The 23,143-nt window shown below is 40.0% G+C and overlaps 2 protein-coding genes across 2 annotated transcripts in view; both read left to right on the forward strand.

The window, feature by feature from the left end:
- The window catches only part of zgc:153039 (uncharacterized protein LOC767698 homolog), a 133,612-nt gene extending 131,668 nt beyond the window's left edge, over window positions 1-1,944 (forward strand). The window contains exon 14 of the mRNA XM_048604440.1: window positions 1,882-1,944. Within this exon, the coding sequence (XP_048460397.1) occupies window positions 1,882-1,888 (7 nt within the window). The 3' untranslated portion in view covers window positions 1,889-1,944. The remainder of the gene's footprint in view (window positions 1-1,881) is intronic.
- Window positions 1,945-17,522: 15,578 nt separating this feature from the next.
- The window catches only part of LOC109930325 (endothelin-converting enzyme-like 1), a 103,812-nt gene continuing 98,191 nt past the window's right edge, over window positions 17,523-23,143 (forward strand). Inside the window, exon 1 of the mRNA XM_048604476.1 lies at window positions 17,523-18,620. Coding sequence (XP_048460433.1) covers window positions 17,853-18,620 — 768 coding nt within the window. The 5' untranslated portion in view covers window positions 17,523-17,852. The remainder of the gene's footprint in view (window positions 18,621-23,143) is intronic.

Here is a 23,143-nt window from a genome sequence, read left to right on the forward strand (position 1 = left end):
TGCTGCTTGGCCTGCTGTGTTCATCCAGCCCTGCACCTTGTTGTCTCGGATTCTCCAGCATCTGCAGTTCCTACTATCTCTGATGTAATCAATAACAGACTGTTTTTCAGCAGTTATCTAAATTGTGTACTTGGCCCTTGTGCTCTATCATATACTGTTCCAAATTTTGTTTCTGTCACTTGTTGAATTGTCAATACATTTCATCAATAATTGTGCAGTGGTTCAACATTAAAATATGTCTGACTTTCATATTGATTGGACATTCTGAGCATTCCAGTGCACAATTTACTAAATTATGGACGATTATTCAACCCAAGATGTAAAAAGTGACAGTTTCCCAAAATGATACGAAGACTTAAAGGGATAAATTACGAGGACAAATTGCATAAATGTAGCTTGTATTTTCTTGAGTTTAGAAGGTCAAGTTGGAACCATATTTAGGTACTTGAAATGGTAAAGTGATTGGATAAAGTAAACATAAGATAAACTTTCATCTGGTAGGGTATTCTGTAAAAGGGATCTTGATGGCGGTGTAGTGGCAGTTTCACTGCACTAGTGAACTAGATTAACAGCCCTATGCATGCAGGTTCAAATCCCACTGTGGCAGCTGGTGGAATTTAAATTCAATTCAAATATAATTTCAGTCAATCCTTATCATGGCATTGACTTCTGGGAGTCACTGTCACACTGGCCTTGGCAGCGGTAAAAAAATTAGAGGGAATGCTGGTCTCAGTGCTGCAGACCAAAAAAACTATTACCAATTTTCATCAAAATAAATTTGTTTCACTAATGTCCTCGAGGGAAGAAATCCTTACTTGGTCTGGCCTACATATGACTCCAGACTCGAAGCAATGTGGTTGACTCTTAGTTACCCTCTCAAATGGCCTAACAAGTTATTAAGTTCAAGGGCAATTCAGAATAAGCCCACATCCCATGAAAGATTAAAGAAGTCTTACAGCTGGAACTAGGACATTCACTCATGAAATTAGGAAGCATTTTTCATTCAATGGGTAGTAGATATCTGAAACTCTGTCACCATCACCCCCTTATTAATTAGTACAGAAACAATTAATATGCTCAAGATTGGGGTAGAGAATTTTTGTTTAGTGAGCATATCGAAGAATATAGATACAAAGGACATAAATAAAGATGTTTCAAATTGAGCACGATCTAATTCGATGAGATAACGGGTTGAAGGATCTGTACCCATGTTCCTCATACAACGGAGTAAACTCATCAATTTTGTTTACAGCAACACCTATTTGAGAAAGAGGAATATTAAAGAGTGTGAGGAGTAAACAAACTAATATAATTAGACTGGTTTTCTAATGGAGAAGATAAGCATTAGTTCAAATTTAATACACTGAATATAGTCTGTTTCTGTGCTGTCATTTTCTATGATACTACAAATCCCAAACAGTTACAGCACAGTTAAGCAAAGTAGAACATGATCGGGGTTGTTAGAACTTTTGCAAAAGCATTTAACTGAAATCTTGGATGCATTTTAGACAGTAATCTTCATTGGCAGCAGTAATTACTGCTAGACTTGCCATTTTGCAGAAGAAACCAATGTTATCACTACTAATGTGATGAGAAAAACATTTAGCTATGTTATTTTGATTAAAATCACTGTGTCTGATGGACATTTTATAAAGGATCATAGACAGATTGCCAGAAGGCATCCACTGAATTGTGCAGAAATCAAACTCAATAAAACATGTTGTAACACACAGCTATCTGTTAAAAATCTGTTGCGTTTTATAGCAACTGATTTTACAATGAAGTTGTTGCTAGACAATTTTTTTCTAATAACTAATGTTCCAAAGAGAAATTCAAAAATTGGCTGCTAAACTTTGTAGTATTTTATCTTGTGTTTTCCAGATCTTAAATTGGTCTTTATTTGTTGTTACTAATAAAAGTTTCCACCAGAAATAAACAGAAAAACAAACTAGGTAAGCCAGTCTATCAATCAAATTGTTGTGCCACTGGACTATTTTGTAATTCATCGACAACACTGTCATATTAGATTTTCTGTATCTGTATTCCTCTTTCTGTGCACTCCCCACCAACCTTGATCTCCCCATCACCATTTTTTCTGCCAGTTTTGTTTAGGATTTGAGTGTTGAAGGCTCAGCCAGCATTTATTGCCTATCTCTGCCCCAGTGGGGGACCTGATTTAACTAAGAATCTATGCTTAGTACCTGAATTTAATGAGGATGGATTCAGAAGATATTTCACCTCAATTGAGAAGGGGCCTGGCCAAAAGTTGTTTAGACATTAACTTGACCCCTGTCATTCAAAATGATGATGGTTGGTCATTGAGCTTAATACCCTAATCTCCAATTCTTCATCATTTTGGTTTAGAGACCGAGACACACTGAGGCCAGGCCATGGCACAACCACCCTGATTCAAGTCCTGCCACAAACCACCTCTCTTAAATAACCATAACCTTCAGCCCCATCCATCCCTAGCTCCATGCTATTCCCCATCCATCCCTAGCTCCACACTACTTGATATTATGATTGCACCTGAATGTGAACTAAGATTGCCCTGTTGGAACAGCAGGTGATATGGCATGCTTTTAGGTCTAAACCTAAATTATAAACTTGTCACTTTCCACCACTGCCTCCATCTCCTCATCATAATTTGATTCAGAACTGAAATTAGTGTTCTCTTCTCTCACAGTGCACCTTGCTTTGGAAATATTCCTCTCTTCTTCTTCATTCTGCTTTTGGTGCCCACGAATGGTGACCATCCTTAATAATAACTTCTTTCTGAATTCACCCCGACCCTTCTCCAATTTATCTAACCTCCAACCTAGGCTGGGTATCACCCTGAAAGCAAACCACCAGGTCACCAACCTTGCCAAAATAGTACTCCTTTTCACAGGTAATTATGTGGTGGTGCTGATCTCTCCTTGGAATTTGATGCTTTCTACTCACTGTCTTAACATATATACTAACCAGTATGATATGATCAGTGCATATTAATGCAGTATTATGCTCTTGCAAGGTTTAAAAGAACATATTTGAATGTATTGTTTGAATTTTCCTTGGTTCTGGTCATGTTCAATTTCTATTCAATGGACGCCTATTTTATCAATTCTTCAGGATGTGCTGAGAAATGTCAAATTGTTCACTTGTTTCTCTTTGGATTTTCTCTGTCATTTAGTGGGGGAGATGTAGCTGTGACTCGTAACACATGCCAAAAGTTCTCCTTCAAGTTTCCAGAACCTCCTTGCCATACAAACAACTTTATTTTGAACTTTGTCTGATAATCAGGAGCCAGTCATGAAGTAGTTATATAACAGAAATAAGGGAAAGTAATTGCAGGAAAGTCCAAGGAGAATCTGCCCAAGAGAAACTGATCTCAGAACCTAGAAAGAGTATCAGCACCACAGGGGGGCACACTTTAGCTGAAGAGGATTCTCATGTTAGTCAATGCCTCTATTCTTCCTACCAAAGTGCATAATTTCACACTTTCCAACACTGTATTCCATCTGCCACTTCTTTGCCCACTCTCCTTATGCAGTCTCCCCGCTTCCTCAACACTACCTGTCCCTCCTCCTATCTTTGTGCCGACTGCTAACTTAGCAACAACACCCTCAGTTCCTTTGTCACGATCATTAAGGTATGACATGAATTGTAGTGGTCCCAACATTGACCCCTGCTGAACTCCCCTAGTCGCTGGCTACCATCCTGAAAAAGACTGCTTTATCTCTACTCACTGCCTTCTGCCAGTCAGCCAATCCTCTATCTGTGAAAGTACCTTGCCCCTAACACATCCTAACTACTGCCAGGAATCCTGCACACAACTCCCATTAGGGTCTTTTTTCCTTTGTGGTTCCTCAGTTCTACCCATACACAGATTATATACCAAACCGACTCCATATCACTTCTTGCTATCGCTTTAATTTAATTCCTGACTAACAAGGCAATCCCACCCACTCTGCCTAGCTGCTTGACCTTTCGATAGGATATGTATCCTTGGGTATTTAGTTCCCAGCCTTGATTCCCTTGCTGCACATCTCTGTGATACCCACAACTTCATACCTGCCAATTTCAGTCTGCAGTACTGCACACTCTTCTCATAAATGTCCATTATCTGCTATGCCTGAAGCTAGATTCCTGACCCTTTCATACTGTCTCTCCTATTACTTGTTCTGGAAGCTTTGGTAATTTCAGCTGAGCCCTCCCCACCTAAAACTTTTTCTATAATTTTCCATGCAATTGAACACTCGCAGCCACCGCCCACTATTTAGTTGAAAGTCCTATCTACAGCCTAGTTATGCAATTCACCAGGACTCTGGTCCCAGCATGATTCAGGTTAATCCTGTCACATCAGAATTGCTCCCTCCTTCCCCAGTACTGGCGCCAATGTCCCACGAACTTGAACCCATTTCTCTCACACTAATCTTTGATTTACCTGTTTAATTTTGTTGACTCTGTGCCAATTTGCTCATGGCTCAGGTATTAATTAGAAATTAGTACGTTTTTGATTCTGCTTTTTAATTTAGCCCATAGCTGTTCATATTACCTCTATCCTCTTTCTCTCTGTATCATTGGTACCTACATGAACCACGACAATTGGATGTTTTCCCTCCCATTCCAAGTTCCTCTGCAGCTCAGGTGAGATATACTGAGCCCAGGCACCAGGCAGGCAACATAGCCTTCAGGACTCTCGATCCTGGCCACAGAAAACAGTGCCTACTCTCCTAACTGTACTATTCCCGATTACAACTAAATTTCTTTCTCCCATCTCTGAATGGCTCACCGCACCATGGTGCTATGGTCAGTTTGTTTATCGTCCCTAAAGTCCCGTCCTGATCCACTCGGGGAGCAAGAATCTGAAGCCTATTCGACAAGCTCAATGGCTGAGGCTCAGCCTCCTACCTCCTGGATCTGTCTACTGCCCCACTTGCAGTCACACCCTCCTGTCCCTGACCAGTGACCAAATTAGATTAACTAAGGGGTGTGACTGCCTCTACAAACACTGCATGTTTCTCTCCCTTCTTGATGTGTCACAGTGTTCAAAGCTCAGTCTCCAGCTCAACAACTCTGAGCCAGAGTTTCTCAAGCCACCAATGCTTGCTGCAGATGTGGTCTCTATGAACCACAATGGGTCCACTATCTTCCACATCACACAGTTACATCACCTGGCCCGGCATCTCTATTTTATTTACTTGGTCCTTAATTTGGTATTTAAAATTTTCTTATTGGTCGTTTAGTTTGTAACCTGTAAATATTTCCTCTGTTCACCTTCAATCTAAAAGTAACCTATAATAGATAGTCAAAGTAGTAACTATCACCAACCAATGAATGTATAGTTTACTTGTGATGTCACTCGTTTGTGCTGGGCCCTGATCCTGGATTTCAATTTATCTTGTTTTAAGAAAAGCCTTGCAAACTATGAGCCAAAAAAAAACAAAGGGCAACTCTTCACCTCTGCACTATATTCACACATTGCCTTCAAATTCCCCAAAATATATTTTCACTTGGGCCGTGTCTCACTCTGATTGTGATCTCCTTCCTGACTATACGAAGCTTACTGATCATTCATATTCTGTGGAAAGGTTATCTTACACATGAATTTTGTGTAAATATAGTAAAACTTGAATGGACTGGAATTAAACAGCAGAAGGAAAGCGATGCATAAAATAATTTCACTTTATTTCATCTTGTCTATTTGGAATATATGTTCTGGGAAGATTAAAAAAAAAACATTGTTTATATTGTTGCTAACAAGGCTGAACAAATAACTCGAGCAAAAACGTCAATTTTATAGCGAGTTAAAAGACTACATGAAACTTTCTGAAATGACTAAATATGTTATTTCATTTAAAATCTATCATGTAAATCATTGCACTTACATTTTTTTTTATCTCCGTCATTGATGGAAATAGAAATGCATTTCAAGAATTTAATTATGTTACAGCTCACTGTGAGCTGAAGTTTAATTGTTGTCCTGTGGACTCCCAGAATTGGAAACAGAGTGATCCAAATTTTATAGCCCCAGTATTTCCAGGAGGTGAGCAGGGTTCATAACACAGAGATCCTTCTGAATTTAACAGCAGATACTCATTGCAATTTTTTGCACTGTTTCCCAGCTGGCAGTCAGCCAGATGGAGTGTCTGCTGTGCTGGGCAGGCTGGAATACTACAGCTTGCAAGGGGGAAATTTCTAGATAGGAAACCAGGGGAATGTCCAGGAGATACTAACGCTGAGAAAGCATTGGAGCCCAGTCAGGTGATCAGATGATAAGGGGGAGATGTTGAAGTGGGGTTACTTGGTGACCTGCTCAGCCTGGACCACAAGACGTTGAAGAAAGGAATTTACCTTCTCTGACACATCAGCCTCCCCACAGCTGCCATGTTTCCTGAACCCAGTAACATCTGTGGCCAGTGGCCTCAGATCGAAGTTCCAAATAAAGGTTTTGACTCTCCTACCCGCTCCAGCCTACCACAGTATCCCTGTGGAGAACTGTAAAATGTGTTTAAATGTTGAAATGTATCTACTGGGTCCAATTTTAATTCAAGTATTCACTTGGTATTAAAAACCAGCCCAAAGTGTTCTCAGGCAGCCAAAGATAATGGGTAGAGTTTCAGGAAGAGTCAGAGAGCAGGGAACATGGTGGGTCGGATTGGTTTACCGGGCTGGGAGTGCCAGAGGAGTCAAAAATTTCAAAATTATGATGGCAGGTTCAGAAGGAAACATGAACTTGCCGGCATAGCAGTGATGGGTCAGGCTTTACACCAATCTATTGTAGCTTCCTGTTTGTACAATATCTGGATTTCAAGAATACTCATGATATTAAAACTTACTGAAATTCAGATTCTGCAAGATTTAGTCAGTGGCACAAGGGAACCTCGTGACACCTGGTTCACATTTTGTTTGAAAGGGTCGCTGTCAATTTTGTGCAGCTGTATTTGAGTTGAGTGATTGCCTTTGTCAAAATCTGTGGCACGAGGAAGGAGAGCATGCTACGGGGATACAGGGTGGGGACCAGCAAAGACAAGTCCAGTGTGGTGGGGGCAGGGGTTTCAGCACTATGTGGGGTCATGAAAAAGCTCTGAAAGATGAGAGACGACAAGACTGGAGGAGTGAAATAGGGCAAAAAAGCAGATCAAAGGATCGGGTCAAGATGTAGAAATGGCAGTGGGAAGTGGAGGTTGCAGTCAGCATAGATAAAATGAGGGGCCTAAGGGTGTGGTCAGTGCTGTGCATATGTGAGTCCTGTTAGTCAACACCTTTGTTCTGGCCGGCAGAAGGAATGCTTTCAGACTCAGGGAGTTTCAAATTGGTAAGTAGACAGGTCTCATCTGAGGTTGGCATATTCAAAGATTTCACAGGCAGATCACGGGATCTAATGGAAACTCTAAGGCTGAAGAGAGGAAGAATCTTAATGGGAGTGGTGCTAGGCTCCAGAGCAAAGATGTACACTTTCACAATGACAGGATCCATGATAATGAGAGATGTTCAAGGGTCACAGGGAAGGCATATGCTGGAGAGTCAATGGTGATGGGGAGAAAGTTGAAGGTGAGGGGGGAGGATGGAGGGGACAGAATGCAAGGGTCACTTGCAAACTGTAACTGGGCATTTTTTTAAAACCACCCATGTAGTTGGCAGGAGCTCAAATCCTCCAAGGCCAGTGTGGGGTAAATGGAGTTTTGGGAAGAGTAGGAAATCTCACTGCACAGCAAATGTATACCTGAAACCTATGGACACAGTGTTTCTCATATCACAGTCTGCCTTTTTCACACAGTTCACTTGGTAGAATAACTTCAGGAAGAAGTTCTTTTGAAGAGTCATACTGGACTCAAAACATTTTCTGTTTTCTCCCTCCACACAATTTCTGCCACACTGCTGAGTTTCTGCAGCACTTTCTGTTTTTATTTCAGATTTCCAGCATCTGCAGTATTTTGCTTTTACAGAAGTGCTTGGGTACCTGACGGAGAGGAGGTGATGGAGCAGCACACCTTGAGTGTCCAGGCAGGCTTATTCTTGGATGCCTACCTGTCACTCCTCCTCCCTGTTAGTGTGCATTGGCACCTCCCTCACCTCTTGAGGGGATGGATACCTGGAGTAAGGTCAAGATGCCCAGCAATCTCCCATACACAAAACCATTCCCCTACTTCCCCAAAGTATCACAGCCCTGGACAACTGCAGATTGACAAGTACCAGAAGACGAACTTACCGGAAGAATGATCAGTAGTTTTCAGCAACGTACATAATGTCAAGCTGTATTCATCAAAGAAAATGCATTTACACTATTTGGGAAAATTTAGTGTCAAAGTTTTTGAATCAGATCAGAATTGCTCAAGGTTAAAATCCTTTTTTAATTCTTTCCAGATACGACTTACAAGTCATATTCTAACCTCTTCCAACATTATACGTTGCACGATATAAAAGCAGCATTTCCTTTCTGAGTCACTAAGTAATGGTTCAGTAAATACATGACAGGAACAACATATAATACATATAGTGGGTGGGTGCAATTCCTGTCCCAAATACTTAATTCATTTTGTGTAATATATTTTCAACTAACTGTTAGATTGAGGCTTCACTATCTACTTTGTCAACATAAATTTCAGACGGAGGGGAAAGTGCATACATCAGACATTTGACCGAGTGTGGCAGCAAGAAGCCAAAGCAAGTCTGATATCAGCAGGAATCAGGGGAAATGTCTAAAATGGTTAGAGTCATACGTAGTCCAAAGGAGAAAGTTTGTGGTTGTTGGGGGTGAATCTCTTAGCCACAAGATACCACTACAGGAGTTTCTTAGGATCATGCCCTGCTGCTTCATCAATGACCTTCCCTCAGACAGAGATAACAAGGTACAGAGCTGGATATACACAGCAGGCCAAGCAGCATCAGAGGAGCAGGAAAGCTAACGTTTTGGGTCTGGACCCTTCTAGTCCTGAAACGTCAGCTTTCTTGCTCCTCTGATGCTGCTTGGCCTGCTGTGTACATCCAGCTCTACACCTTGTTATCTCAGATTCTCCAGCATCTGCAGTTCCTACTATCTCTTCCCTCGACATAAGTTCAGAAGAATAAACGTTCATTGATGATTGCACAGTGTTCAGTACCATTTGTAACCCTATAGATAGTGAAGCAATTTCTGCCTACATGCAGTAAATCCTAAAAAACATTTAGCCATGGGTTGTTAAGTGCCAAATAATATTTGTGCTGCACTGGACCCAAGCAATGATAATCTCTAACAGGGGAGACTCTAAATATCTCCCTTTGACATTCAATGTCACTCTGATCATAGAAAGTGTGTTATAATTTGGATGGCTTTTAATCTGCTTAAGCCAAAATAGGTTGATATTCTAGTGTGAGCCCTTCATCAAAACACAAATCCACACTTCTGATGTGGCAATAAGTTCTTCATTCTTGCTGTTGCTGTTGTGGGATTGATATACCCCTGCATCTCTCCACAATGTTCATTTGAATTTTGGATCTATGCCTGCAGGTTGTGTTTTATTTTTCAAATCAATAACTTCTCTCTGTGTGGTACCTTCTTCAACCATTTTTTCCAAACTTTTCTAGTGTGCTTGTTTTTCTTTTATTTTTCATTTCTAATGATCTCTGCTCATAATATGAATTTATTTTCCCTCGATTAATGCTGACTGACCTGTTGTGTTGAATCAAAATTTCCTGGTTTAATTCACTAATGCATGCCTGACATTTTATCTGCACATCATTGAGTATAGAGCACATGGGTTAAAGTACTATTGCAGGGAAAATATATTTTGTGAGTCTTTATCTGGTTTCTAAAGTTGATATTGTAAAACATCATTACTTCATTTAACTGCAGCACCCTATTATAAAGTTTCTCCTCAATTAAACTTGCAGCTTACTTCATGTTCACAGACAAGAAAGAATTTAGTTTAGTTGGAGATTGAAACCATTGAAATTTCCTTTGAAAATCTTCAAGAAATTGTAAATATTAGACCTTTAATTGGCCATTGCCATTAAATACTGAGGACATAGAAAAAGAAGAATTTAAAAAAATGAACTATCTGCAATATGTTATCACAACATTCAGTAATATAAGGCTATCAGTGTTAGCATTTAGATTACACATGTCTGTGTTACATACATCATCTCATTCAAAATATGAGTTGTCAAGCTCTTAGTCTTTCATTCAATTATTACAATTCTTGTGAGGAAATGTCACATTCCACCAGAGACAGTTCATTGGTTAATAATGATAGGGGATACACTACAAAGATTTATTATTGGTGACAGTTTCATTGGTGGATCATACCTTCAAACGAGACCATAGCAATACAACAAAGCTCTTGTACCAAGTTAGCAAATGTTAACACAAATGTCCACTGCATAGTGATGTGCTGTAAAGCTGCAGCAGAGAGTAACCCACCAACACAGAAGCAGTAAACACCATCTGAATCACTTACCTGAAAATAAATCTGATAAGTGGCAGCTTTTCTAATGTCCTGCTGGTTCTCAGAGGAAATCACTTGTTTTAATTAGCTTGATTCAATCATCTGTGAAAAAAAGCAGTTGTCAGAGTAATGGTGGTTAGTTATTCATTTCTAAGTGCCTGTCTGACTTGAATATTGACCTTTAGTCATGCTTTTATGTTTTGTGACTATCCAAATTAAAATTGCAGATTTCTATCTTGTCTAAAAGCAGGCAGAAGACAGATATCTAATGGGGGTCTTCACGTTTCAAATTCAGAATACCGTGTGCTTTATATTTAAAATGTTGTTTTTATTGATTAAAACCAAACCAAAGAAAACATCAGAGTATTTAGTTCTGATCTTATATTCAGGATATATAACAAACTTGGACCCTGCTGAATCTTGGTTTATTTGGTGAAGGTTGTAGAATAAATTGTTATTTTTTTTAATTCCTGAATTTTGTAGTGTTAACTTTATAACAATTTCATTGGAGTTTCACAATTTAATTGCATAATACTGTAACATGAAATATCACTTTACCTGTTTACAGGATAATTTGCACTTTTTCCAAAAACAATCTGTCTATTCACGAGTGATGCATTTTTTAAATAATTCAACCACAATTTTAATATTTTTATTTATGAATTATTCAATTCAGTCAGAAGTTTCAGCATCATTTTTCTTTTATTAGAGTGGCCAACTTTATGATGAATTTTAAATATGCTACTGGGTGTTTGCTTATTAGTTTGTGTGTGTTGCCCATATACAATGTGAAAAATTCATATTCTGCACAAGCAATAAATTGCAAAAATGGATCACATGTCTGTTTTTATGAATGCTGTTAAAGTACTCATGGTGTAGCTGTGATGGATGGCACTTGCTGACATCTGTATGTCCTCTTCGAGGACAAACTCACTGCTGATTGATGTGCATAATGGAACAAGACAGATACATATGTCATTTGTATTTAACAATGCATTATCTCTCATGCAGAAAATACATGATGAGTTGGAAGTAATTTTGCCAATTATGATCCACTCTCTAACTAAAGCAATTTTTCCCTAATGATTGGCTACTAAAATTCCTAATATTGAAAGTGTCCCAATGTACACAGTCAAAATATTGTTCATTTTTCACATGGCAAATGACTGCTTACCAGCAAATAACTAAATACTTCTAGGGTGGGTATTCCTCCAACTGAAGTGATTATCTATCATTATCATGGTGCTCACTTAGCTAATATTGAATCTCTTTGATTTTCCTGGAAATATTACATTACATGTCCCTATTAAAAAAAAAATGTAAATCTCTGTCACTCTTTGATTTCTCTTAGATAGTAATACGATAAACAAAAAAATGCACCTCTGGTTTAATTTTCTTGATTTCTGTGATTGGCTAGCCAATTATAGACATTGTCCAAAATTTATATGGATAAATGTAAATATCAGTGTTACATTTGATGATGGGAGAACAATGAAATGTCATTTCTCAAGTTATGATCTAAATATTTTCAATTGTTTCTTTAGTAAAGATTCCCACAATTTTAAATATCCATGCTATAAGTCTACTTAGCAGCCTGGAAAGAAGCAATCCTTTCTATCAATATACTGTGAGGTTGCTGTCTTTGTTTTGTTATTTAAAGAGGCTGCTCCCTGATTTCTGATTAAATTTCAGTATCATGCATGTGACCTTTGGCCTGCCAACATATGGGGTAACAAATAATGCAAAGGATGTGCTTGTGTATCTGCTCCTGGACCTGGTTAAAGCTGCCATTCATTGGTTCAAGATGCCTAGGACATTTGAGCAGCCCTGCTCTCTCTGCCTGGTTCTTTGTCACATCTCTTGGAAAGAGACTACGTGTCCACTTGAAGTCTTTCATGACCAATCTTCACCAGTGTACTTGAAGCCTTCTGCGACCTGTTTGTTTCCGCTAGTATACTTTCCCCTTACCATGACCACCATGTTCATGGTTTAAGTCCGCTTCGGCCAGTGTTTCCTAATGTGCTTGTGACCTTCAACAACCTGTATTCACCTGTGTATTTGAGGCCTTCTGCAACCAATGTGTACCAGTGTTCTTAAGGCCTTTCTGTGACTGGTGCAATTTAGGTTTTTACGATAAGGGACACCACAGATTGAGAATGGTACATTGATCATGAGATTGCAAATTGGTTTTATTTTATGCTTCTTTAGTTTAATTGGACTGTATAGAGTGTTTTTTATTAGTGATGTGTTTCAATCGTGATGGAAATGTGTTACCAAGTAGCAATCGTAAGTTACCTACTGGCACCTATTTCAGTTCAATTAAAATAGAGGCAAATGGTGGCAGTGATAATGTCACCAAAGAAGCGAATGCCTTAGGGCCACAAGTTCAAATCATTTAAATGAAACTGAAAGCCAGTAGGGGTGGTCATGAAGCTATCACCATTTGTTGTAAAAAATAAACCATCACATCCATTAACCCCCTTTAGAGAAGGAAATCTGCTATCCTTCTCAGGCCTACTTCTAATTCCAGATCTACAGCAATTTGCGTGACTCTTAACTGCTCTTTGAAATGGCCTAGCAGGGCAATCAGGGATGGCTAACAAATATTCGCCTTGTGAGTTAACACCCACATCCCATGAAAACCAAAATTTAAGAAGTCTTGCTGAATGTTCCCATTCCACGTTCTCTGTGTTCCTCACAACCAGCCTAACTTTTCCAAGGCTGCAGCCAGAGAATATTTCAAAGAACAAAGAACAAAGAAAATTACAGCACAGGAACAGGCCCTTTGGCCCTCCAAGCCTGCGCCGATCCAGATCCTCTATCTAAACCCGTCACCTATTTTCCAAGGATTTGTATCCCTCTGCTCCCTGCCCATTCATGTATCTGTCTAGATACATCTTAAATGACGCTATCATGCCTGCCTCTACCACCTCTGCTGGCAACGCGTTCCAAGCATCCACCACCCACTGTGTAAAGAACTATCCACGCATATCTCCCTTAAACTTTTCCCCTCTCACCTTGAAATCGTGACCCCTAGTTATTGAGTCCCCCACTCTGGGAAAAAGTTTCTTGCTGTCCACCCTGTCTATACCTCTCATGATTTTGTAGACCTCAATCAGGTTCCCCCTCAACCTCCGTCTTTCTAATGTAAATAATCCTAATCTACTCAACCTCTCTTCATAGCTAGCGCCCTCCATACCAGGCAACATCCTGGTGAACCTCCTCTGCACCCTCTCCAAAGCATCCACATCCTTTTGGTAATGTGGCGACCAGAACTGTACGCAGTATTCCAAATGTGGTCGAACCAAAGTCCTATACAACTGTAACATAACCTGCCAACTCTTGTACTCAATACCCCGTCAGATGAATGAAAGCATGCCGTATGCCTTCTTGACCACTTTATCGACCTGCATTGCCACTTTCAGAGTACAATGGATCTGAACACCCAGATCTCTCTGTGCATGAATTTTCCCCAGGGCTTTTCCATTTACCGTATAGTTCGTTCTTGAATTGGGTCTTCCAAAATGCATCACCTCACATTTGCCTGGATTGAACTCCATTTCCTAAAGCAAAGTAACTGTAACAGCTACCACTTAGACAGAAATGTGAGATTTGATTTTTTTTTGTTTTTTGTGTCTGGAAATGATGGTCATGATATCCCTAAACACTCCAAATATGTAAAAAAAAACCCTACATGATCTTTTCAAATGGAATTTATAAAACAACACCTTGCTATTATAACTATTGTAAGTAGCAAAGCATCTACTGAGTTAATCATTTCAATCATTTATCGACTAAATGCTTCTTTACATTATATTCATTTTCCAAAATAATCTAACATTTTCCTACTAAATATGCAAAGCCATGTTATTTTTTTCTTTCAGTTGAATTATCTGTTTGTGATGCATTTCAAATGTAATGCAATCCATAAACTGTATTGGTCAGCATGAGGCATTAAATGCAATGCTTATTAATATAATGGATAAAATGTACTCTAACTAATAAAGCTTTGACAGCCGACTTGTTATACTGCTCACGGATATTTTGTTACTTTGTCTGAGGTCAGTTTATGACCTCTACTCTCTGCTCAGTAAATGCAGTTGTCTCTCGCGGGATCCATTCACAAGAAGGTCCCAAGCCACAGCGAAGAAAGAGAAACTAAATTAGCAAATTGGCTCTAACTTCAGGAAGCTGTTGTATATATTTTTCAACTTGAATGTCCAGCTTCTGATCTCAGTGTTCTGACACAAGAGATGTACCTCAGGTTGCAGCATCTTCACCCCATTTAGGGGCTAGTGACTCCCCATAAAGCGGCTACTCGTTGCAGGAGACGTTTCCAATTTTAAACGGGTCAGGAGATAAACAAATCGGAATTGATTTCAGAAATCAATGACCGATTTCCCTCCTTCTCGATATCATTCATAGTTCTTTAATGAATGACGTATTTATTTTGAATAAAGAAACTGCATTTTATTCTCAATCTGGAAAACTGTCAGATGTTGGAAGAGATTTGTGTTTTTCCGTGTTAATAGTGATCAGTTTCTACTTGCTGTAAGTTGTTCATAGCAACAAATGGCACTGATTTGGAAGGAATGATGATTTTCATCTTAGTTTAAAATATTGCTCATAATGTTTAATGTGAGCCAAGATGATGCCGAAATGGGATTTCTTTGGGTCAAGACTTGAAGCACGGCTCTTCTATGACTAAATAAGAGCCAACTTCTCGTCCGATAGAATCTGTCGTTCTAATTCTCTACATGTCTTGTCGGTCCAGCGTCTATGTAACTAGATAGAGATGGAGCAAGCGTGAGATCTGTCTGCTCCCTAGCTTCGTGTTTGCAACGGGGCTGTGCATCATTCTGGCGAGTATGTATCTAAGTGTTTGTAAATGTTATCTGCCGACAACCTACAATCCAAAAATCTATCTAATGGCTGGTTTTCCAAGACTGCGCTTGCAGCTGATTCTCCTGGGATTATATTCTGGGGATTCTATCGAAGAACATCTAAAATCTTCACTCTGCGATTTGTTCTAAACGAGTAGTTCCTGGTTTAGACCTCCAGTTCCTGTGCTCTGTGAGGAGTGTACCTTGCAAAAGGTCCTCGGCCGTTCCAGCAGACACTTACAATTACTCAACTTGATCAGTAATTCGGTTTAACAGCTTGAAGTGCATGTGTCACATTTTGGAACAACTTTGTTTTCCTGATTGGTTTCATAGCCGAACAGCTTCAATATTATTATCATTATTTATGGTAAGATTTAAAAGAAAAGCTATACTTGCCACTAAATGAGAAATGTTCAGCCCCGAGACCTTCAGTCATTTGCAATTCAAATGAAGTTTCAGGGCAATTGAGTTTGATTCAATTAGAGTTACTAAGTAATAATTTTGAAAGTAAAAGCCTTTTGCCATTAAGGCGGTGTGAACTAAACATTATTTTGTTATATAGACTTATCTACTATCCTAATGCATTTTTCTAGCACTTTATGGAAGCTGCGAAATCACACTTGGAGTGAACAAGAGATCCTCACCCATTACTTTCACAGTATTTCAAACAGAGAATTGAACCTTTAGCAGTACACACGGCGGAGAATGAAAGAAAAGTCAGTTCATTACTGGAACCGGCAAGTGATTTTGCCACCTGCTGTTCAATCTCTCAAAAATGTAGCTATTTAGTAATACTGGAAATTAAATGGAAAATTCCTGGGGCAGTCAACAAACAAGTCTCTTTCCTTCTGGAACAAAAACAGAAGTTGCTGGAAAAGCTCAGCAGGTCTGGCAGCATCTGTGAAGAAAAATTCAGAGTTAATTTTTCGAGGGGTCCGGTGACCCTTCCTCTTTCTTCCTGGCTTCGGCTTTTACTCTCTGAGTCAACGTCCGATTCCAGGCTCCAAGGTTCAAGTTTAGAAACTGACATGAAACCATTATTAATATTTCCCCGATTCCGAAATCACGTGGTGGGACACTATTGGAACATTTGCGTCGATACAACTATTTATCCATTGCGAATCATTTCGATGCCAGTTGTATTTTTTCCCCATCGATCTTGGTTTTGAGATGGAATCACCGAAATGTCGATTTTGTTTTAAACTGTTAGTGGGCGGAGAAAGAACAGCCACACATCTGAGTGACTCCCAAGTATTTCTCATGAACCCACATGCATTCTAAACCTTAACAGGAGGTGCACTGTTAATGCTTTAAATGTAGATGTTGGAGGTCAGCAACACTCGCGTCCATATATAATCTGCAGTTTTATGAAGGATCCCAAATAGAAGGAAACTAAAGGTCCTCAAGTATCCAGAATCGAAAGCTGCAAACTGCCATTGTTGTACACTTGTCATTCACCCCCTTCGCTGGCTGGGATTAGGCCAAAGCTTGTTTTCATCTGCGTTATTTTGCGAAAAGCAACCAGTTTTTAATGACAGCTAATGATAACCCCTCCGCTTGGATCACTGCTGATGGGGTCTCTTAAATCTAGAAATAGTCAATTAACCAAGAAAACAATTAACGCGACTATAATCATGGGCTTTATGAATAATGCATGCTATTTTCATAATTACTGCTGTAGATTAGGTTTCGATTAAATGTGTACAAAACAATGGGTAAGCTTGAAGCAGAAATATTTTACTACGTTGTAAATATTTATAATTTACAATGCATTGTTCCAGAGGTAAATATCTGCAACATCTTCTGGTTACGAATTCCTTCGCGTTGATATATACAGTGAGATGTTTTCAGTCTTGAGCAGTCGGGGTGAATACAGGGAAGAATTAGAACTATCTGTTCGCCGAAGACTGTCTGCCAAGCTGTACACAGTGGCAGTGAAACCCCAGGTCCAACTTGGGGAAATGTGAAGAATAGTCTACCTGATTGCTGAGCTCTGATATGCAGCCATTTCCCCAGAGAATGAAAACAATTGGTAGCTTTATTTTGTGAATATTGTTTATCTGTTAATCGGGAAGTTAAAATGATACTGATGGTTTTGTCTCCTTGTTAAGATTCATTCTCATGTTTAAGGAGGGGCTAAAGCAAGTTTAGAGTCAGATAAACCAACCGGAGGATAACCCTCCCACACTCCATCCTTAACTCAAGTGTAATGCGTGAAGTGCCTCACACTTGAAACCTGTACCTGATGGTACACCCTCGGTGTGTGATGTTGCTGCCTTTTCTGGGGTGGAGACCGGGTTACAGCACCCGCTGGCTCCATTCAACAGGAGAGTGAAGGGCTGTCAATCATTGAGCTCAGCGTTGATAAAGCTGCCGGGAGCTGCCGCCGGCCTTACACACACACACTCCCTGGATTGAAGCGGGCGTTGTTTCTGCCTGGCAGATTTACAGTGCTGGGATAGTCACGGATTCCTAAAGCAAAAAATAGGCGATGTGAGGTTACAATTCTGTTAACTGACTAGGTCAAGCAGTACGATACTGATGACGTTTCTGAAGAACTATGGAGAAGACCTATTCTTTGACAGCTCATTACGACGAGTTCCAAGAAGTTAAGTACGTGAATAAATTTAGCTCCGGCACCCTGCACAATGGTTTAAACCTTCACCTAAGCTCTCGTAAACACGAGAGGAATAGCAAAAGTAGAAAGGGAGAGTTGAGATGGAGCAAGCGAGAGATCTGTCTGCTTTCTGGCTTAGTGTTTGCAACGGGGCTGTGCATCATTCTGGCGAGTATGCTGGTCCTGAAGTACTTAGCTTCAGAACAAGAGGTTCACTGCCGGGAGGACTGCAGCCGCAAGAAGACCTTCACAAAAGCGGCCAGGCTGATTGCAAGCAACATCGACCCCACCATAGATCCGTGCAAAGATTTTTACACCTTCTCCTGCGGCGGCTGGCTCAGCAGACATGGTATTCCCGAGGACAAACTCAGCTACGGGACCGTCACTGCCATCGCTGAGCAGAACGAAGCCAAATTGCAACGGCTGCTCTTGCAACCGGTGAGAAGATACTACAGGAGATCCGCCGAGAGGAAAGTCAAGCAGTTTTACAGATCCTGCATCAATATGAAAGAGATTGACCGACTGGGAGCTAAACCCATGTTGGACATTATTGAAGATTGTGGAGGCTGGGACATCATTGGGACCTGGAAGAGAACGGCATGGAGTCTTGGTGAACTTTTGTATAAAACGCAAGGAGTGTACAGCACGGCCGCCTTCTTCTCTCTAAACGTGAACGTGGACGATAAAAACTCATCCCGGAATGTGATCAGAGTAAGTCTTGTGAAGTGTGTCTGAGCAGAATAAAAGCAAATGCAGTATGCTGCACTAACTGGTTAAATTGGACCCGATTCCGCCATCGGTCGATCAATGAATGTAAATAGATCAAATGGAGTGAAGTATTTACAATCACCCCCACAGTGCTTCATGAAGCATGGTCCAATCATTGATACTCAATCGCAAAGGTTTGAGTAGGTGCACTCAAGAGTTTCACTCAAATTTGTTGACAAGATTGTGCATTGGTGAACGCTCCATCATTGAGGAGTGTGACAGATAAATCGGATTGAACAAGAGGTACACAAACAGTGTGTGAAAGCAGACCCTGTTACCTTGCGCTCAGCACCACAAGTTCTTGATTACTGTCTGGGGCAAGGCATTTCCAGACATTGTAATCCGCGAACTAAACTTCACTGTAAATTGTTCTATCCATTCGAGCTTTTACACAATAAAGCTAACTAAACCTTTTATCTCACAATTTAGAACCTAATTTATCCCACTAACTGCGGGGAAGTTACTAGAGACAGGGCGTAGATAGGAAATGCTACATTAGGGTTGGCAATCAATTTATTTTGAAAGTAACGCATTAGTGTATAAGGCAACAGCTGAAGATGTTATTCAAATAGACTTCCAGAAGAAATTCAAAAAGGTTTCACATGAGAGACTGTTCTTAAAAATGAAAGCACATGGAATTGGAGGTAATGAATTGACGTGGCTAGGGAATTAGTTAAGTGGTGGGAGAGGGTGAGGGAGAGTTAAAATAATGGGCATATACTCAAACTGGTAGGACGTGAGAAGTGGTGAACCACATCATCCTCCCTCCAAGGATCTGTACCAATGCTTCAGCTTTTCACAGTATATGAATTGGACAAAAGAATAAAGAGCCATGTTTGCTGATGATACTTCGGTGGCACAGTAAGTAAAGTCACTGGAGGCAGAAAGTCGAAAAAGGATATTCATAGTAAAAACTGTGGCATTTGGAGTTTAATGTGAGGAAATATGAGGCCGTCGACATGGGAATAGGAAAGATAAACCAGAGTAATGGCCTGAATTAGAACAAATGAAAAAGTAAATATTTAGTGTGCTGTGCCCAGGCATCAATAGAAGTTTGTAGCTAGAGAGGTAGAGAGAGGGAGAGAGAGAAAGAAAAGATTAATGTTACATAGGCTTTTTTTCTCATCAGGGTTACAATACATAGAGGTAGAAGATTTATAGTGACATATAAAACTTTGGTCAGATCCCATTAACAGCATTGCATTCAATTCTAGGACCTCACCTCAAGAAGGATATCCTGACCTTGGTTGACGTACAATGCAGATTCACTGAAATTCTGAAAGACATAAATTATGAGGGCAGATTGCGTCGACGTTTATATGCACTTAAGCATCAAAGATTAAGGAGTTGCCTAATTGAGCTATCCAAGATGATTAGAAGCTTTAATAGGGTAAAAAGAAGCTATTTCCTCCTGTGGAGGAGTCAAAAGGAAAGGGCCATAACCTTAAAAAATTAGAGCTGGACTGTTCAGGGTCCTATCAGGAAACAATGCGTTAGAAGCAGCACCATGGAAATCTGGAACTCCACTAAAAAGACGGTTGAGGCTGGGTGAAATGAAAATTTCACAACTGAGGTTGATGGTTTTTCTGATACAATAATACTAAAGGTTACAGAACTGTGATGGGCCAACGGAGCTAGGGCACAGATCAACTAAGATCTAACTGAACAATGTGACAGACTTTAAGAGACTGACAGGTCTTGTTGTGTTGCCATGTTCCCAAGTGTAACTTCAATTTTCTTGTATCGCAAATCATTTTGTTCAGGTGATGGTCTGGCATCTTTTAATCATTAAAAAGTTTAATCTGTCACAGACTAATTTCAAGAACAGCTTTTGATTATAACTCTTTTTCATGTGGCAGATTCATAATGTAGGAAGTGACCTGCCTTCAATGGATCATTAGGTATGAGAAGTGACAGCTCCCTTCCTGGGACAAAGCAATCTGTGTAAAGCAGCACAACAGTGTCACTTGGGTATAATATAGTTTTTAATTGGCATGAAGTAACGGCGCAGTAAAATAAAATTCACAAGCAGACTAAAACCTAGATCCATGTCCAACAAGTGCATCATAAAAACTAAAGTAAGATTGAGTGCAAGTTATAGTTTATATGCAACCTCCATCCTGTTACTTACAGCTGGATATCAGTTGATCATTTCTGACTTTCAGATGATACAATATTCGAAGATTTATTTTGCTGTGAATTAAGTTATCCAGCTTTAGTTGAATAATTTTTATCCTATATGATAAAATATATTACCATAATAGCAAACTGTTAAGAATTCCCTTGCTTATTGGTATTTCTCCAGTGTAAGAGAAATAAGCATATTATTAAATTGTGTACACAATTGGACGTTTGTCCTAGTTCACATTTCAACTGGTTTCTATCTAGGGTGGATTCTTGTTCTGTACATTAAGAAGGAACTGCTTCTTCAATTTGCAAACAATATGGACAAAATCTATTTAACAACATCATGAATCTCAACATGATTCAACGTGAATCTCTCCTGGTTTTATATCTGTTCAACGATCTTTCACTAAATGTTTTAATGTTGAAGAGAAACAATTCTCTTCATGGTTCATTCTCTTATCATAGAGTCATAGATTCATAGAGGTCTCCAGCACAGAAAATGGTCCTTCAGCCCAGCGAGTCTGTTCCAAGTCAGAAACAAGCACTCAACTATTCCAATTACATTTTACAGCACTTAGGGTTTCACAAATGCACGTCTATGTATTTATTAAATGTTATCAGGGTTCCTGCCTCTACCACTGCTACAAGCAATGAGTTCCTGTTCCCACCACCGTCTTGGTGAAAAAGATTTTCCTCACATCCCCTCAATGCACCCAGCCCCGTACCTTAAATCTATGCTCTTTCCACCAAGGGGATACTATCTCGGATAACTTTCTTCCCGTCTACCCTGTCTATGCATCTCATAATATTATACATTTCAATCATGTACCTTCTTAGTTTCCTCTGCTTCAATGAAAACAACCCCAGTCTATCCAAACTCTCTCCATCAGTAAAACTCTCCAGCCCAGACTACATCCTGCTACTCTGCACCCTTGTCAGTGCAATCACATCTGTCCTACAATGTGGATTCTAGAACTGCCCACAATATTTTAGCTTTGGCCTAACCAAGGTTTTATACAGAAGCAGCATCACCTCCATGCTCTTAAAATCTATGCCTTAGCTAGTAAAGGCAAGTATCCCACATACCTTCTAAACCACTTTATCTACCTGTTCTGCTATCTTAAGGGATCGGTGGACATGCACACCACGATTCCTCTGATCCTTGATGCTTCACAGGGCTTTCTAATTCACTTCTGGGATGTGGGCATTGCCGGCTTTTATTTACTCACTTGTGGTGCATGGGCTTCGCGAGCTGGACAACATTTATTGCCCATCCCTAGTTGCCCTTTAGGAGCTGATGGTGAGATGTCTTCTTGAACCGTTGCAGTCCATGTGTTGTAGGGTAGATGCACAATGTGCTTAGGAAGGGAATTACAGGATTTTGACCTGGCGACACTGAAGGAACACTGATATCTTTCCATGGTGAGTGGCTTGGAGGACAACTTGTAGGTGGTGGTTGCAGTGATTGTAATGAGGTCAGCCAGGTGAACCTCATAGAATATGAGTTCTGTGATTGGACCAGATTAACAGCCCCAATCAGGGTGTCAGGCATCCTGTTCACTGTGAGAGCTGTCTCTGAGAAAGCCGGACCAATGTCAAGTACTATGCATGTGTAAATAAAATGTGAATTGGTGATAAGATACCAGCCTCTGTGGAGTTATTTTAGTGATGAGGAGAGAAAAAATATCCTTCTGAAAGAATCCACTTGCAGCAGTCATCTTTGAGTTGCAATAAGCATTTCCGGCATCATGACATTATTTGGGAAACTTGACTCATTTGATCCTGCCATCGAAGGCTGTGCCCAATATGAGGAAAAAATTGCACTGTTTTTTCTGGGCAAACGACATTGGGGCAGATAAAATGCAATGAGTAATTGTCATGACAGCTTGTGGACCTGCAGCTTTTCTAGTTATTAGGAGTCTAATATTTCCTGAGGCACCAGATACTAAAACCGTTCAAGAGTTGACGTATTTAGTTAAATAATATTATGACCTCAAGCCTTCTGTAATTCTGAGTTGCCTTCAGTTTTAGTCAGCAGTTCGAGAACCAGGGGAATCCACGTCAGGATTTTTGACAAGATTAAGGCAACTGGCAGAGGCATGTGACTTTGGTTTAACCCTTAATGAGATGCTGAGAGACCATTTGGTATGTAGGATTAATGACGTAACCATGCAAAAACACTAACCAGCTGAAACCCAGCTGAACTTTAAATACATTAGGCACTACAACTGGCTTTGGAAAATGCTGCAAGTGGAGCACATGAGTTGCAGTTCTGATGGAAATCGATACCCTCGCCAGGGAGACTGAGCTTGGGGAACACCATTTGATTGAAGGTAATT

This window comes from Rhincodon typus, chromosome 13 (assembly GCF_021869965.1).
Source record: "Rhincodon typus isolate 14 chromosome 13, sRhiTyp1.1, whole genome shotgun sequence".
Classification (NCBI taxonomy): Eukaryota; Metazoa; Chordata; class Chondrichthyes; order Orectolobiformes; family Rhincodontidae; genus Rhincodon; species Rhincodon typus.